Below are 18,387 nucleotides of genomic sequence, written 5' to 3'. Positions count from 1 at the left end.
CTGGCCCTCATTCTGGCCCAGATTTCACTTTATTAACGGAACCGATACGGCAATGAAAAGCCCGCCGTAATGGCACTTTAGGTGAGCCGACATTGTCCCTTCACTAGCCCTAAAGTCGTGTGCTTGTTGGGTACCCGTCCTCCATTGAAACTAACCAGTCGCTTCTAAATAAATAAAAATATAATTTCCTCTCATTTATTACAAACATTTATATAAATTGCACAATGAATTAGTAGTTACTAGGATTACATTATACATTAAAAGAAATACTAGGTTACTGATAGTAACTTAGTATATCTTTTATGAAATAATTTAAATGACAAAGGTCAAGTTATCTGGAATGTTAATTTATCCGAGGGTTCTGCGTTTTTTAAATGAATCAAATATGACGTTTGCCAGTTCCACAATCAAACCAATGATTTACAGAGGATTCTGCTTAGAAATCTGAAAGGGGTTTGCCATTTAGGTAGATGTTCATAAGAGACAGATCAGGTAGATGCGTCCCAGACAGCGAAATCATCAATTCCACCATACGCAGTATGCTGCTGTATTTCTAGATTAGAGTGTCTTTTTAGAAGTGAAGTGCTAGACTCTTGTAAGATAACAAAAATTGAAAATGTGTCACGAACATTAACGGGAAAATGGCCGTCCGCGCGGACGTCAGATTCGAGAAATTCGTTGTTCGCGGGGAATTTTTGACCGCCGAGGACGGGCGGTTTTTCGAGCTCTGGCTAAAAGGTTAAGAAACGATTTCCGTCCAGAACGCAATTAAAAAATCACCTACTGTGAGAGGAAAAGAAAATGTCACAAAGGTAAGGGGACTAAAACATAAAATTTTATGTTTTTTTATATCTCCCACGCCTTGACCAGCGGATGCAGCTGCAAAGGGGTGTAAATGAGAGGTGAACATACATAAATCCTATCTCCCAACTGACCAAGGGAGGCACAGGTGCCAGTTGCAGAGAAGTAAAAGGAGGGTGCAGAAATATAGTATCAATTTACAGTTGGTAAAGAATAAGATTGGGGAAAATATCTTAAGGCAGTGCATGGCTGAAAAAAAGAAAAACCAGTAATAAACAATTATAAATAAATTAATATAGCTTAATTTAAATATAAAACATAATAATAATCTGTGAAAGTTAGTAAATGATAAGGATATGCAGTATTTAAACATATACATTGTAAATTGATAACAGATTTAATTATAAACTGAACGTTAATGAACTTAAGAGCAGAAACTCGTAAACAAGAAATTAAGAGCTAAGAGGACAAAAGTAAGGCAAATTTAAAAAAATAAATAAATTAAGGAGAGTATGGTGTGATAATTAACATTATCACACCTGTCTCATTCATATAATAAATTTTTCTTCCTTCTTATCTAATTCTGTTAATTGTTCTTAAATATCTTCGCCTCCACAAAATTATTTCATCTTTTTCAATGAGTGAGCTGTTCTGTCCTCCTTTTTAAGGTTTGAAGCCTATTTTTTTTTAACAGGGAATAAAATGTCGTTCTTTTAAAGCTTGGTAAATCAGAATCGTCGTTCACAGCTTTGAGAATGTTTATCGTCGGAATTTCGTTACGGCGGAAAAAATCATGAACATTTCTTCATGTCATCCAAAAAAGTTTTACGAGATTTAGTCCTCTTCGGTGACTGTAATATACCATCCCCCCTTTATATTCTTTAATAATTCTGAAAACAGAAGCTGTGCTAACTCCCGATGCAGAAGCCGCATGGTCAGCCACATCAATGATTGGAACATCTGATTTTGAATGCACTTCTGTTTCATAAATGTTCAATATTATTTCCTTCACAGCTTTACTTATATAAGATTTCTTCTGCCGTTTTTAGGAGGACTTAAATCCATCACTTTATTTTCCATATTGCTCATGAAACACCTGCAAAAAGATAGCACGGTGAAACAAACATCCATCTAAGAAATAAGAGTTTTTCCTTGACCGATAGACGCAATTTGTCATTATTTCGGAGCCAAGCAGACAATGGCGCCAAATCGCACGCCGCTTTGTTTACTTTCACTCTCAGTTTTCGTTGAACAGACTTTTATAGTTGTAAGTCAGTGAAGGACAAACAATTAGTTCTAAAGTAGCGATTCAAATGCTGAATTTATACTAATATAATAAAAAATTTATTATTATACTATTTGTAATAAAAAAAAATGTTTTTATACATTTTTTTAAAAAGAGAGCTTGTGTTTTATACTAGCATTAAAATTGCCATCTTTCCTCAATCGTTTGAAAATATCGCATAAATTTTTTTTAAAATAACTTAGTTAACGCTAAAAAAGATCAAATAATTTAATTTAATGCTTTGATATTTATATAGTCAAATACATAAATTTGCTTTAAAAAATTATTTGGACGGTGACCATTAATCTAATAGAATCGCTTTTACCTGCTCAGTAAAGTGCTTAAAAAAGTTGCATATATTTGAAATTTTATTTCCCAATAATAATTCGACCGATTTCGTCGATATATTGTATTTTGACATTTGAAATTACAATCTTTGAAAACTATGTGACAATTGCCTACAATTTTCGAATACAATTCAAAACTATTCAACTATTTTAAATAAAATAAAAAAGAATTATAAAAATTTTTGAATTGAGTTTTCTTTGGATTAAAGAGTTTTACAATTGTGTGCAAAAAGTTTTAATTTCTCCAGATATGACGAAGTGCGCAATGAGTCCAAACTTTCGATCCCCCACCCCTATATTTAGGGTCAGTAATTCAAATCTGCCACAAAAAAAATATGTTTATTCATAGAAAGAACCCGTTTTGTATCTGAATTAACATATTTGAGGTCACCTCATCTAGATATTGAAAAATACGTCAAAAATAAAATTAACATTAAAGAGTCTTAAACTTTCAACCGCTTTCATGACCACGCTATTGGGACTATGTTACTCAAATTACGGCTCTTCCTCATATTTTGAGAGTCAGCAATCCAACCCTGTCGGAAAAAAGTCATGTTTATTCATATAAAGTACGTTTTAGTGTCTGATTTCGTAACTTAATATAGTCTGCACTAATTATTCCAGATATTTAAAGTGGGGCACTAAAACCATTAAAATTGAGTCTTAGTACGTGAAAAATCCGATCATTAGATGAAAAGTTTTTCATGGTATACCGATTTTGCCTCACATTACATGTCTGCTTGATACCCTCGCAGTAAATTGAAACAAAGGATTCCTCATAGGCGTGAAATACATCTGTATTTCTTTACGTGGGGGGGGGGGATAATAGGGCTTCAATTTTTACGTTACAAAGAACAATTTAAAATTTGATTTCACAAATTTGTAATTTTAAATCAACACTTTTTAGACTAACATAAACCAACAACATTTGAGCTATTGTTGTAATACTAAAATTTTATTTACCAGAACGCAAGTCATTGCATATAGAGAGAAGATTGTGGGTAGAATCAGAAATTATCAAAAATAATTTTTGGTAAATATAATTTTAAAAGCATGCAGAATTATAAATTATGTATTAATAAAATTTATTCATCGAACTGCTTTAAGCAATTTAAAATATTTCCATACTAAATTCTTTACCAAGCATGAAATAATTACCCTTGTAACCAGCTACCTAAAAGGAACTATGTAAGAATAAAACAGAATATTATGATATGAGAATAAAATATAAAGTCAAAATTCGGAACTAAATTTCCGCTTGATTATAAAGTACCGAAGTGTCTTACCAGCACGTTCCAACCCCACTATACCCTTGGTGTGATTGGGCACATCAACAGATTCAGTACCGTTAAAGTAATAAAATTTTGTTTCTCTTATTCTATCAATTAATTAGATAATAATTTTGACTTGCTTTTTTTTAGTTGTCGAAGAAGGACATGTTAATTTCCTTAGTTGTAATAACATTATTTGTTTCTTCGTATTATAATTTTTAAAGTGATTGATTATATATTTTTTCCAATGCCCATCTGGAAAATGACCTAAGTTATACAGGTCAGATTTGTTGACCACTCTTTCAGGGGAACCACATTAGGTAAGCCAACGTTGCCCCCACAGGAAGGACATATAGTGCAAGCATTCAATGCTAAAAAGACAACGCATTCAATGCTGAAAAAAAAGCCGTTAGTTTAGTTAATCGTGGCCAAGAAAGGAACAGCTATTGCCCAAGCATCTCGTTGCTCCATCTCTCTGAACTCATTTAAATTGCTAATCCGGAACCAATTCCGGAACATGCTCTCAGAGAATTTCCGTAAAAGCAATATACACAAAACCTGGTTCAACCATATTTTAACTATCCCAAATCAGCCCAGGTTTAAGGCAGTTGCTCTCTTTAGACTTGTAACGGGCCATGACTGTCTGGCCAAATACCTTTTTAGTATAAACATTTTTGACTGTCCTAAATGCAAGCTCTGTCGCCTTGGGGAGGACATGGACCTGCTCCATATTCTCGTCTGTCCTGCGCTCATCTCCACTACTGTGTGTGGACGCTACTGGGAGACTAAGGCCCGTATGGGCTAAGCATGTCACTCTGCATTCTATTCTATTTATCTCTTTTTACCTTGTTTTTCTTATTATTTTATCCTTTTTGTTCCGTCTTACTAAAAAGTACCGAAACGTCTTAACGAAACGTATCGAACCGAAAATTCCCATCCCAACTATACCCTTGGTAATGGGCACATCAACAGATTCAGTACCATTAAAGTAATAAAATTTTGCTTCTCTTTTTCCATCAATTAATTAGATGTTAATTTTGACTTGTTTTACTTAAGTTGTCGAAAAAGGACATGTTAATTTCCTTAGTCGTAATACGTTTTACCCCATTTGTTTCTTTGTATTATAGTTTTTAAAGTGATTGATTGTGTATGTTTTTCCAATGCCCACAAGGAAAATGACCTAAGTCATACAGGCATCTGAAGGGCAGATTTGTTGACCACTCTTTCAGGGACACCCTATTAGATAGGTCAACGTTGCCCCCACAGTAAAGACAAATAGTGCCGAGAATGAAAGAACATCATTGCTTTGCTTGGGATTCGAACCCTGAACCTTTCTGATATAAGGCCAGTTCCCTGATCCCTCTACAAGCCGGTCAGCATTAGTTTATTGATTATATCAACTAATGTGCTGTTTAATTACACTCATTTTATTATTTGGAAGGCGAAAAAAAAACATTTAAATAAATAAAAATAATTTTACGGTGAAGGACCCTTTCGCGGTCCGGGTGATACTGAAAACAATGCCTTTTAAATTTAATTTTTGGAAGAAAAAAATATCTGATTCTTTTAAAAAAATAAATAATAATAACTTGAATTGTTTCGCCGATGTAGTCATAACGCTGAAGAGAATTCTTTTTCATATATTCTACATATTCTTTTTTTTATATCAACCCAAAATGATCACTTAATAGGAAACATGAGAACAAGATAAATAACAATGCTAAAAAAAAGCCGTTAGTTTAGTTCAGTGTTTCCCAAACGGTGAAATGTTCCTTCAACGGCGATACGGTGAAATGTTCCTTCAGATCCAAAATGACCTGACATTGGCGAATCGTGATATTCTTTAAGAATTTCTGTTTTTCTTTGTTGGGGTATGACAAGTTGCTCATCTTCTTCGTCTGAATCTGGCGAGTACCGGTATAGCACTCCCCTGTTCATGATGTAACCAAGACCAGTCCAGGTGGCTAAGTCTACTGATTTCTCAGGTTTCTCAAAAGCTTCAATGATTTTTCGAAGTTCATCATCTTCCAGCTGTGATTGACGTAATTCGGCTGGAGTAGTAGTGGGGATTTCAATTGATATAGCACAGATTTGGCAGGAATCTGTACTTGAATGTTCACAAATTAAGTCTTTAATTTCATAAGTTGGTCTAGAAAGAAGGTCTGCTATTACATTCGATTTCCCAGGAGTATAAAGAATTTTTGGATATGATTGAATTTGAAGAGCCCATCGAGCCAGGCGACCAGATGGTGATTTGATACTCATTAACCACTTGAGGGGTTGGTGATCTGATGCAATTATAATTTCTTGATTTTCCACATAGCCACGGAACTTATCAAGGGCCCAAACTACTGCAAGAGCCTCTCTTTCGGTAGTTGAATAATTTTTTTCAGCTGAACTTAGCAATCGACTTGCATACTCAATAACATGTTCTTCTGGGCCTTCGCCTTGTACGAGAACTGCTCCAAGAGCTTAATTGCTGGCATCAGTTTTAATATAGAACGGTTTAGTTCCACCAGGCTGAGATAGCACAGGTGGTGAAATCAACCTTCTCTTCAACTCCTCGAATGATTTCTGCTCATTTTCACTCCATGTCCATTGTTTATTCTTTTTTGTTAAGTCACTAAGGGGTCTTGCTACTTCGGAAAAATGAGGGACATATGTACGAAACCAGGAACAAGTCTGTAAAAAGGACTGAAGTTCCATTGCACAGGTTGGCTCAGGAATTCTTTGAATTGAAGATACTTTATCACCATCAACCTCTACACCATCTTGAGTTATCCAGTGACCTAAATATTTAACTCGGTCACAAGCAAAATGGCACTTGCCTCTGTCAGCGTTGAGTTTGAACATAGAAAGCCTTTCAAACACTTTTCTTAAATCCGATAAATGTCCATCAAAAGTCTCAGATAACACTAAAATATCATCTAGGAACGATAGCGCAAACACCTCTTTTAGTACAGATCGAAATTTGTCAATAAGACGTTGGAAGGTGGCAGGCGCATTGCGTAAACCAAAAGGCATTCGCAAATATTTGCACATACCAAATGGACAAATAAAGGCTGTATTCTCTTGATCTGCATCGTTGACCTCTATCTGATGATAACCCGCTCTTAGGTCTATCGTGGACATGAACTTTGTTGATTTGACCTCAGTTAACAAATCATCCATCCTTGGTAATGGATAGGTATCGGGAATGGTAGTAGAGTTCAGTTTCCGGTAATCTACACAAAGTCTGATTGAACCGTTAGGTTTAGGAACCAACACCACTGTACTAGTGTATGGAGATTCACATTCCTCAATAATACCTTCAGCCAGTAATGAATCTAGCTCTTTCTTCAACAATTCTTTTTTAGCAAGGGTCATTCTATAGGGAGGTTCAGCAACAGGTAAGCTATTTCCAGTTTGAATTCGGTGTTCAATATAAGGAGTGGTATCTCCCCCTGGCTGAAAGATAGTTTTGTATTCTTCTAACAAGGAGTTTATTTCATATTGTTGCTCTTTTGGTAAGTGCTTTCCTTCGTCATCTCTTAATTTTACGGCATCAGATGTTTCTAATTTAGCAACAGGATCGTCTGTGGACTTTGATGTCTCTGGAGATGTTATTTTCTGAGATGCTATTACCTTTGGGGCCACTTTACCTTCAGATGGTTCTTTGTAAAAGAGATACTGCTTCTCAGGATTTTCGCTGAAATGCCAAGTGCCATTCTGGATGTTGAGCACTATTCCAGCAGCATGCAGAAAATCAGTCCCTAGTAATATTCGATTACCTTTAGCTTTTGGCAAAGCGATAAATTTCACAGGGATTATCTTTCCTTCTACATTAAGATTAATTGTCGTAGTTAAAGCTTGGACATTTCTCTCTTTACTATCAGCAAATACCATCGTAATATTCTTTTTGTTAAAGATAAAATCTTTATCTTTCAACAGTTTATAGAATCTCTCTCCAGCAATAGAATTGGATGTTCCGCAAAATCACGCAATTGAATTAATTTCAAATCTTCTGTAACTTGTAAACCAAGCTCTGATGCTAGTAATTTCAAATCACTCTTACGATCCTTTCCTAAATAGGCTATCCTGAACAGGTAATGAGTTTGAGTTTATTTCGTATAAAAACAGTTTCGTCAAATGTCTATCGGTGTAACTTAAATGGATTAAGGGGGGAATAGGGGTACTACTAATAACTTATATTAACATACAATAAAATACACCATTTTTCTATTAAAATTGCAAAAAAAAAAAGAATTAATATGCATAATAAAATTTATATAGATAAAATAATAATTAAAATGAATATCATGAAAATATATTTGAATTGTTGACACTGTATGATGTAATATTTATGCTTTGACAGAAACAGAATATTTTTAAAGTTAAATATAGGGGAGAGTCGGGTAGCACCGCCCAGCGGGTACCCCCGCCCACAGTCAATTTCATGTGTATGGAATACTTTTTCAAGTCAATGGGCCATCGGACATTAATTGTTATATTAAAAAGAGATTATTTTCAAAGTTTCAAGTATTTATGCAGCTGGTAACATGGTAAGCAATACCCAACAAGCACACGACTTTAGGGCTAGTGAAGGGACAATGTCGGCTCACCTAAAGTGCCATTACGGCGGGCTTTTCATTGCCGTATCGGTTCCGTTAATAAAGTGAAATCTGGGCCAGAATGAGGGCCAGTGCATGGCATTTCAGGCAAAGCGACGGCAATCGTTAAAGGACCGGAACTAGTTTGTTGCCTCTGGAATACTTTGCCATTTTTGCCTGTTAAATACCGGAAAAAAAATTTTTTTCACAGAATAAAGAGAAAATTGCCGTAAAGGCTTTTATTGTACCTTTATGATGTCTTTTTTGCCTTTTTATCAAACGCTGAATATGCTCATTGGCACACGTCGTTGCCTCACTTGCCGTTAAGGCACCTTAACTGTTGGCTGATTAGAAAACGTCTATGCCGTTTTCGCCCGTATCGCACCTTTATTTCAGGTGCTTAGGCGAACTTCTTTGCCTTATTTGCCGGCGTACCACCCTTAACTCACCTCAAACTCAGTTTAATAGAAAGTTTTAATGCCATCCTTGCCGGTATCACACCTTTATGTTAGGTATATCGGCAATTTTTTTTTTTTTTTTGTCACTTACTTATTTATTAGAGTTCTCCTTAAATTTCAAAGACTTTTTGCTGCATGTTGTTGATAACAATTCTTATTTAAGGAACATAAATTGTTTTCTCTTACTCTGCTGATATCAGCTATAGTAATTTATTGCATTTTAACTTTTTATATTGTAATAAAGCAATAACTGCCATTACATGCAAAAAACTTATGCTAATATAAAAAGCAAAATGTTGGAAAAAATTGCTTAATTTATGGTAAATTATCATCCAATGAATCTTCTTAAATAATATAATAGATTTCTTTTTTATTTAATTTTAATCAATTATAAATGCAATAAGTTAAAAGTAGAATCATATAAAAACATTGTGTGTTTAATTGAGTGTTCACATTTTTTTACACATTATGAGGTAAAATTAAATAAAAATTTTATTCTAAGATAAAAAGATATTGCGACTTAATGTATAAGTTATTTAAGTTATGAAAAAAAATTAAAATAATTATATATATTAATGTATAAGTTATTTAAGTTATGAAAAAAAATGAAAATAATTATATATATTAATGTATAAGTTATTTAAGTTATAAAAAAAATGAAAATAATTATATATATTAAACCTACAATTAGCTTTTTTTGATAGAAACAAAGCCACAACCCAGTCATTATTTTTGTTTTCAATATTATTCATATTTAATATTGGATAACTTTCTTTCAATATTATTCATATTCAATATTAGATAAATAAGACACATTATAAATATTTTTAAAAATATATATATACTGGGCACCTGTAAATAACACATCAGTTTCTGTGATTTTAAATAAATAAAGCTGGAATTTTAATAAAAATAAAATGCATAAAATTTAAAATAAAACATGACCTTAAGAAAAGAATATTATTTTATTTCAATATAACAAATCAAAATACAAACAAGTACATAACTGTACAATAACTTCTTTATAAGCATTCTCTTTCACAATGAATCTAGTTTTCCTGCAAAAAAGTAACCAATTTATTTTACAACAGATTTATTAAATAATACGTACAGAAACAAAATATCTAATTAATTTTTGACGAATTTTAATTCTGGGTTAAGTTATAATATCAATTAATTCTAACTATTCAAAATACTTATATTGATCCCAGGGAAATATTCGAAGAAAAATTCTATTCAATAATTTTCAAAAATTTTGTTTTTCTCTTATAAATATAGTACGCTATAGAATTTAATAAAGTTGCTCAAACCACCTGTTTTTTTTTTATTACTTACAAGCGAGCATTGATTGTCACAAAAATAAATTTAAGCTGATTGTAACAAAAGGTAATAATAGCACAAAATGAATATTCCAGCTCGCAATTAAAAAAAAATGTGTAAAATAGCGGATTCATTTGGATGGAAAAAAATTGCAGCATCAAATATTAAAAGAACTATGAATAATATCCTATGAATTAACGAAACAACCTGGATAAAACTTCTCTTTACAGTATTATGAAACAATTAATTAGTTTATATATAAAGAGAACAATGATTGACTTTAAAAAAGTTAAAAGTGGTGACCAAACTTCATTACTTTAAACTCATCTGTTATAAACTGTTAACTTTTAAAATGCTTCCATAAGTTAGAAGACTAATTGAAGCGGTACATATCGCTTAATAATGCTTATATATTGCATTTTGTAACTACAGATCAATCTATTGAATAATTGAACATAAAAATGCATTTTAAATGAAGAATTTGATAGCAAAGCTTTAATATTTTTTAATTTAGAAAGAATACATTCTCACCAAAATAGTTTGTAGCTATTAATATGTGATGTAATGTTAATATTTAAACAAAATTTAACTTTTTTACGATTAAGAACTATGAACGAATTTTTTACTTTAAATTAATATGTGAAAATATTTTAAGTTTATATAAAATTAAATTATTTAATTAAAAGAAATTTTAACCTCAAGGAAATAAACAAACTAAAGGTTTTTAAAAATGCAAAAAATAATAATGTAAAATTTTTTAAAATAGTACGTTTAAAATCTGAAAATATGTTATTTGATAAAAATTTCTAACAATTAAAAGAATATATGATCGTTCAAAATTATATTCCATTAAGTATTAATTACTTAAAAATGATATAGAAATTATTATAGAAGAAGTTATTAGGATATGCGATAAAGAGGAATGATTTTCTGAATTTGTAATGAATTTACAAACTAACTAAAGAATATAAATGTTATGCCATCAAGATAGGTTGGTTTAAACTAAACGGTTTTTTAAAATATTTAAAATTTTTTTTTATACATAAAAAATTTTAATTTGAAGAGAACCAGTTGAAAACCAGTGAAATATATATATATATATATATTAAACATCATAACAGTACATAGCACTTAATAACAGCTATGCAATAATTTTAAGATTTATTTTATAATAAATTTTTACTTTTAAATTTTTAATATTTAAAAATTATGAAAAGAAATTTACTTTAAGATGACATGTAAGCTATGATAAAATCAAATCATTTGACTAAAGAAATTTCTCTCAACAAATACAAGTAATTCTAGTATAGGCATAATTTTTAAAAAAACGAGCTGAAACTTTTTTAAAAAAGTAATAAATTTAGGCGGCTAAAAAGCTAAGAGTTTAGGAAAGTACTTTTAAAAATTAAGAACAGGTATTTTGATTAAAAAATTTCGATTTAAAAAAAAAATATTTCCTTATAAAATTTTTCCTTTAAAATCATAAAAAATTATTTATTGATAATCTGAAAATATTTTAATACAAATTACAGTCGAAGAAATTATTAAAATTGAAGTTCTACATATAGAATATAAAGTAGATTTTCTAATTTTGCTATGAACTTGTAAAATAGATTCCACAAATTATAGAATATAAAATCGGTGCTACTGAGTTAAAATGTAGTTTTATCATGTTCTTACCTTTTCTGTTGATTCTCGTTCATTCTAATTCTAGTACTCAACCATTCTATTTCATTCACATTCTCAGAATTTCTGGACTTTTCATGAAAGAAAGAAAAATAATTAGAATATGAGCGTGGAAAAAACTGTTATAAATCAACAAAATAAAAACATTAAATTAAAAAAAAAAACTGCTTAGAACTCATTTCTAGACAATAAGTTTATGTTTACCAGCTATCTTGTACATGCACAATGCTTATCGGAAATTATTATTAACTACTGAAGATATTTCTTATAAAATAATTACCATTGGCAAATACTATAGAATATAGTTCAAAATTGAAATGCGAAATTTAGATTATTTTTTTTAGAATTAGGTAAAATTAGATAAGTTATGATAAAATTAAATCATTTGACGAAAAAAATGTTTCCCACCTCAAAAAAAATTCTAGTATATTTAAAATTTTCAATTTTAGTCTAGCATGTGTATGGTATGTTTGTTAGTCTAGTATGTGGTCAACATTTACAAAAGTCAAAAATAAACTTGAAAATTTTTTAGGAAAGTACTTTTGCTAATCAGAAATAAGTATTTTGATTAAAAAATGTTAAGGATTCAAAAAAATATTTTCTTTAAAATTATAAGCAATTATTTACTAATAATCATAAAGTATTTCAATAATACAAAGAATACCACAAATTATAGAATATAAAATCGATGCCACTAAGTTAAAATGTAGTTTTAACATGTTCTTACCTTCTTTTCTGTTGACTGCCATTTTCAGTCTCTCCAGACTTTTCATGAAAGAAAAAGAAAACAATAAGAATATAACCATAGAAAAAACAGCAAAAAATCAACAAAGTAAGAACAATGAATTGAGAAAAAAAAAACTGCTTCTAACTATTTACAATACAATATATCTGACAATAAGTTTAATGTTTACCATCTATTTTTTATATGCTCAATGCTTATCGTAAACTAGTATTAACTACTGATGATCTTGCCTTTAAAATAATTACACTAGGCAAATGCTATAAAATATAGTTCAGAATTGAAAGGGTAAATTTAGAGGACAAGTTTATATCTAAAATAAAAAATCGAATTTAAAGTCCTAACTTATTATGCATCTTTTTCAAAAATGGGGTAAAATGTGTGTTTAGATAAATTCTGCCTAATATTTATAATAAAATTACATTATCAAATCAATCAAATATTATAAATGACAATCATTAAGAAAATAGTAATTTATAGTTCTTTTATAACATGACGTAGTATTAAAGTGAAAAATTTTCTTTTTTAAATTTTGTTCTCTAATTCAAATTTAGAAAAGGAATAAGATATGAAAGGAAAAAAAATCCGGCATAACAGATATAGAAGTCTATTCAAATTCCAAAAGATACCAAAATAGTCCAATATATTACTTTTGTCCGGGTTACCCTTAATTTTAGAAATAAAATTCCTTGCCTCTTCCATTATAATTTCAAAAAATATTTAGATTAATTTTTTGCACTACATAGTAATCATCAGAAATATATATATATATTCAACAGTCAATTAAAATCACTTTTTTTTTACGGAAAATATGTCAAGCATAATGCTTTTTTAAAAATAAAATTTCAATAGGTGAAAGTTCAACAGGAAGAGATTTAAAATAAACAACCCTATAAATCTTAAGATAGAGAATGAATTAAGAAAAAGATAAATAAGATTAGATAAATAGTAAAATTTGCACAAGAACTGGAAAAAGAGCTAGAAACAGAAAACTTAATTCTATGAAGAAAGAAAAAATATTATGCTGCAAATATTTCTATACTTAAAAAGAACTTTGAATTTATTTCTACAAAAAATATTCTTATTTTAAATAATTTTAAAAAATGCAAATATGTTGCAGTAGATTTCTTTTATGGGATAATAAAGTATATGTTTATCTTAATTACTTTTAACCTCATTGGCTACATAGTGTTTACGTGAATTTTAGAGTGAATTATATTTCACGTTTATTGCAAGATTTTTTTCATGTTTTGGCCGAAAATTACATCGTTCCTGACAGTTCCAGCATTTCTGTTTACTTAAAATCAAATTTCCTGTCCCTTTTGTACACAAAGATATGGGCCAAAACAATTTTTTTTACCATTCATTATAAATGTAACGTTCGTTATAAATATAAAGTTTTTCAAAAATATGAAAAAAATTTTAAAAGACATTTTAAGAAAATGCTTTTGCAGATTAAATTATGCGTTATTTATTTAAAAAATTTAAAAATGTTTTAAAAAACATACTTCAATAACAGTAAAGTTATTTCCTAATATTATTAAAAATTTAATCCTAAATTTTTCCCTTAATATAAAGATTTGAGATGTTCTTACCTTTTATCTTGACCTTTCTTCCAAAAGATTTTTTCTTCCAAAAGATTTTTCTTACAGTATTTCCATCCGTGCAAAAAAAAAAAATTAAATAAATAACATTAATAAAAAGCAATTACAAAGCAACAAAAGCAAACTTAGAAAGAGTTTTCCCAGTTAACGAGTTTTAGATTGTTAAACGTTTCTAATTTAAAAAACTCTTATCAAAAAATTATTAAATTTAAATTATACGATAAACTAATAAAAAATTAGAAAATGTTAATACCATTTCTTTTTTTTTTTTTTTTTTTTTTTTTTAGTGGTCGGAAACATATTTGAAGAAAACCCTTTAGGTCTGATCAGAAGTTTTATTTGAAACAAAAGGTGAAACGCGCTGTCAATACATGGTCCTGGCAAAAAATGACTACCGATTTTTTTAATAAATTAAATAAGGTAATTAAACTAAGTAAGTAAATTAATTTAAATAATTATTAAATTAAAAACTTTTTAAAAAAATAAAGAAGCATTTGATTTAAATAGCTATATAAAATCATTTTTCTATTGTTAGGATTAGGACTGGGCTATAAATCGATATATCGCGACATATCGATTTAACGCCTATATCGGCAAACCGATACAGCAACTTTCATTCCAAGCGATACATCAGAAATGTGATTTAAGCCGTCGAGTGAAGAAGACGATATAACGATATAGCGATATAGCGATACACGCAAGGACTTTCTCTTACGTTCCGATGCCAACTCGCGCTGTGGAAGACGATATTGTTTCGTTATGTTGAGACGGCCTTGACTGATGAGCGGTAGAATCAGAATCACTTTTGAGACCTTATATCGTTATATCACATGTTCGTTTTCGCACCTTCGCGATTTGAAATCGTTTCTTGTAGATTATTTTCAATGGGATTAACTTCGTGATCGCCGTCGTAACCTTGTTCTGAACGCAATCTATTATTGAAAAGAATTTATAAAGAAAAGTTTCTTCATTAATTAGGTAAGTTTTTTATTTATTTTCTGACAAAACTTTTTTTATATTTTTAAATGTGAAAATTATCGGAAATCTAATTTAAGGCACCCATAAGGAATTAAATTACAAAGTAAATAAATTTGTTAGGTTATTTTTTTACTTTTTTTAAATTTATTAAAAACTTTTCGGATAAAACTTCTAATTATTTAATGGGCTTCTATTACTGATTTTAAATTTATAAATCTTGCGTTGTTTTTATTTTTAGAAATAAAGTTAAAACAAAACTTATTTTTTGGACATAAGTCAATAAACTTTATTTGTTCAAAAGAATTTGAAAAGTTTGCGAATTTTATTCATTTCTTTTTTTTTTTTTTTTTATCAATTACTACTTCGTTTTATTAGAGAGTAAAATCATTATTTTTTTTTAATTTTCGTTTTATATTATTAGTTAATTAGCTAAATATATTACCGAATATCACAATTCTTTTGTTTTTATTTTTAAGAATTTAATTAAGAAACTTTGCCTTACTTTGTTTTTCGTTTATAATTCGGTCATTATTTAATTTAATTTAATTATTTATATGAAATAATAATAAAAATAGTGTTTAAGAAGCATTTTTTTTCTAAAATTTATTTAGCTCTTTGTTTTAAGCATATAAATAATTTTTTAACGAACTTATTTTTTAAATTTTGTTCCTATGCTGTTAGGTAAATATATTGATAAATTTCACTTTTATTTATTTTTTTATTTTTAAACTAAGAAATCTTTTGTTATTTGCGTGATCATCTTTAGAAAATATAACAAAACTTGTGTTTACTTCTTCATTAAGAATTTGAACATTACGATCGAACTAAATAATTCTGTAATTATTTACGCATAATAGTACAAGCAAATATTGATTTGTTAAAAAAAGTTTCTTTTTTTTAAAAGAAAAAAAAAATATTTTTAGCACTTTGTTTTAAGTGTATAATGAATTTCTTAACAAACTTTTTTTTTAATTTTTTAAATTTTCTTTCAATAATTTCAGCTAGATATCTTTATAAAATTCCCTTTTTACTTTTAAACTGAGAAATCTTTCAGAGAACGAAAATTTTAAGAAATTATTACAAATCTTATGTTTACTTTTTAGTTTAAAATTCGAACATTTTTAATTTTAAACTTCGGCTTTTAGTCAATCTAACTTTTATTTTAATTAAAATATATTTTGAAATTTTGAAATCAGCTTTTGTTTAATAACAATTTTTTTTTTCCATTAAGGGTGTTTTAGGGGTGAACTTAAATTAAGACTGCTTATACCTTATAAACGATAAAGAAGTGCAAATATTTCATTCTGTATCTACACACATTTTTTCAATAAATATTTTAAGTAAGATTTGTACATCTTAGTCAATTTATTTAATATCTTTCTTTAGCAAAACATATATATTTTCAAATTTATAAATTGATTTAAATCAATATGCGTATGAAGTCTTGATAGAAATCTGACTTTCTGTGCCTTAAAGTAAATGAAATTCAAAAATACTATATCGCGATACATCGCTATATCGCGATGCAAAACTGACGATATATCACGATATATAATTTCTAATATCGCCCAGTCCTAGTTAGGATTAATGGAACTTATAATTCATTTTAAAACTAAAATGGTAACTTACACTATATTGGTTTTTAAGGGAAGAAAATAAAACAAGGATTTAAGGGAAACAATTACGCGGATAGTTGATCGGAAACGGGGGAATATAACGATTAAAAAATATAATTACTAAAAACTAAATAAAGAAAATAAAAACAAATTATTTGTGAAAAATTAATAAATAATAGTGTACTGAAAATATAACATGAGCTAAAGAATAAAAGTTTACTTACTTATCCTTCTTAGGCTGTTGAGTATCGCATTCCTGCAATAAAACAGAAAGGAGACCTCTTTTGAAGTTGACCATTTCCATTATTTATCCCCTTTTTTTTCCAAATTTTTTGGCTACCATTGAATCTTTTGGCGTCTGGGGTAAGTGGACCACCTGGTTGAAGAGATTATTTCTTAGAATCGGGGAAGGGGGTTTAAAGTGCTTAGCGTTCGCTTTCCCCTCTCTTTTTCCCTTAACTTGAAGGATTGGAAACAAGGTCACTTAAATGATTCTTTTTAAAAATACGTGTCCTGTGATTTCAGACAGTAAGATGTCCTCAAATTAAGATCAATATTTATTTTTAAATTATTAAAAACAATTTCTGGTGATATAAAGGAAAAATAAATTAAATAACAAAAACATTTAGTTAATTACCAACGATAAATGAACTCACGAAATTAAATAATTGCATTATGTCAAAACTTATTTGTATGCTTTTTTTTTTCAGAAAAACTTTTATACTTCTACACTTGGAAATAATGCTTACATGAATGTTTTGACTTCCTGTGCAGAAAAATAAAATCCTGTTTCTCTATAAGATTAATATGTATTATTAATAAATATTATTAACTCTTTCTGTTAAGGAATTGTTCCATGCGAAAATTAAAAAAAGAAAAACAGGGAGTCTCTGACTCCCCCCGTTTCCGATCACCTATCCGCGTAATTGTTTCCCTTAAATCCTTGTTTTATTTTCTTCCCTTAAAAACCAATATTTTAAACTGAAACGCTGAATATTTTGCTTTTAAAATGTACAAGTGAAGTAGCGTTATGTAAGAATGTTTTGTTAAAATGCTAATCGTAACGACTTCGAGGACTACCTCAACTTGAAAATTATCATCTGCACTTTAAAGAAGATTTGACCTAAGGAATACAGATTGTGTATTACAATAATAAAACAAGAAAAATTGCTGAGAAATTATTTTATTTGTTGACGAGAATTTTAACAGTTTAAACTGAGAATACTTTTTATTGTTAGGTTTATTTATTTTTAAAAAAGTCAATTTAACTGTTAAGATTTATATCCTGCAACATGCAAATCCCTCTCTCTCTCTTTCGCTACTCTTAATTCACAATTCAGTCCGAGCTTACAAAATTAAAAAAAAGACAAAGATCTCCTGACGAAAAAATGAATTTTCTGCAAAAATGAATAAACAGTCAATATTTAAAATATACCTGAAAAAAATCACGAATGAACACTTAAATTAGAAATGACTTTCAAATAAATTGGAATTCGAAAGAAAATTCGTTTTAGGTTTACATATAAAATGATTTTTTAGCTCATCGAATTTTAACTGCATAATTACATTTAAGTGGAAAATACGAAGAAAACAATTCGGTAAAATTACGGAACTGTATTGACATTTCTGGTTTAAAAAAAAAAAAAAAAAATAAAAATAACTTGGGTAATAAAATTAAAATATATCCTGC

The 18,387-nt window shown here is 29.1% G+C and overlaps 2 protein-coding genes and 1 long non-coding RNA gene across 9 annotated transcripts in view; all 3 read right to left on the bottom strand.

Moving 5' to 3' along the window:
* The window catches only part of LOC107448774 (uncharacterized), a 101,840-nt gene that overhangs the window by 53,351 nt on the left and 30,102 nt on the right, over positions 1-18,387 (bottom strand). The gene's annotated exons all lie outside the window — the stretch shown is intronic.
* On the bottom strand, positions 5,439-5,969 carry LOC147803489 (uncharacterized). Its single transcript, XM_087151342.1, has one exon. It carries the CDS (start codon positions 5,967-5,969, stop codon positions 5,439-5,441), a length of 531 nt encoding a protein of 176 aa, XP_087007468.1.
* On the bottom strand, positions 9,698-14,249 carry LOC147803488 (uncharacterized). The gene is made up of 4 exons (XR_015429129.1): positions 14,095-14,249; positions 12,485-12,522; positions 11,752-11,828; positions 9,698-9,809 (listed from the first exon to the last, which is right to left on the bottom strand). It is a non-coding gene; the product is annotated as an uncharacterized LOC147803488 (long non-coding RNA).

Source organism: Parasteatoda tepidariorum, chromosome 9 (assembly GCF_982258835.1).
Source record: "Parasteatoda tepidariorum strain Cologne lab strain chromosome 9, Ptep-v5.0, whole genome shotgun sequence".
NCBI classification, from domain to species: domain Eukaryota; kingdom Metazoa; phylum Arthropoda; class Arachnida; order Araneae; family Theridiidae; genus Parasteatoda; species Parasteatoda tepidariorum.
Note: the sequence above shows the minus strand (reverse complement) of the source record. Positions and strands in the feature narration are given on the sequence as shown.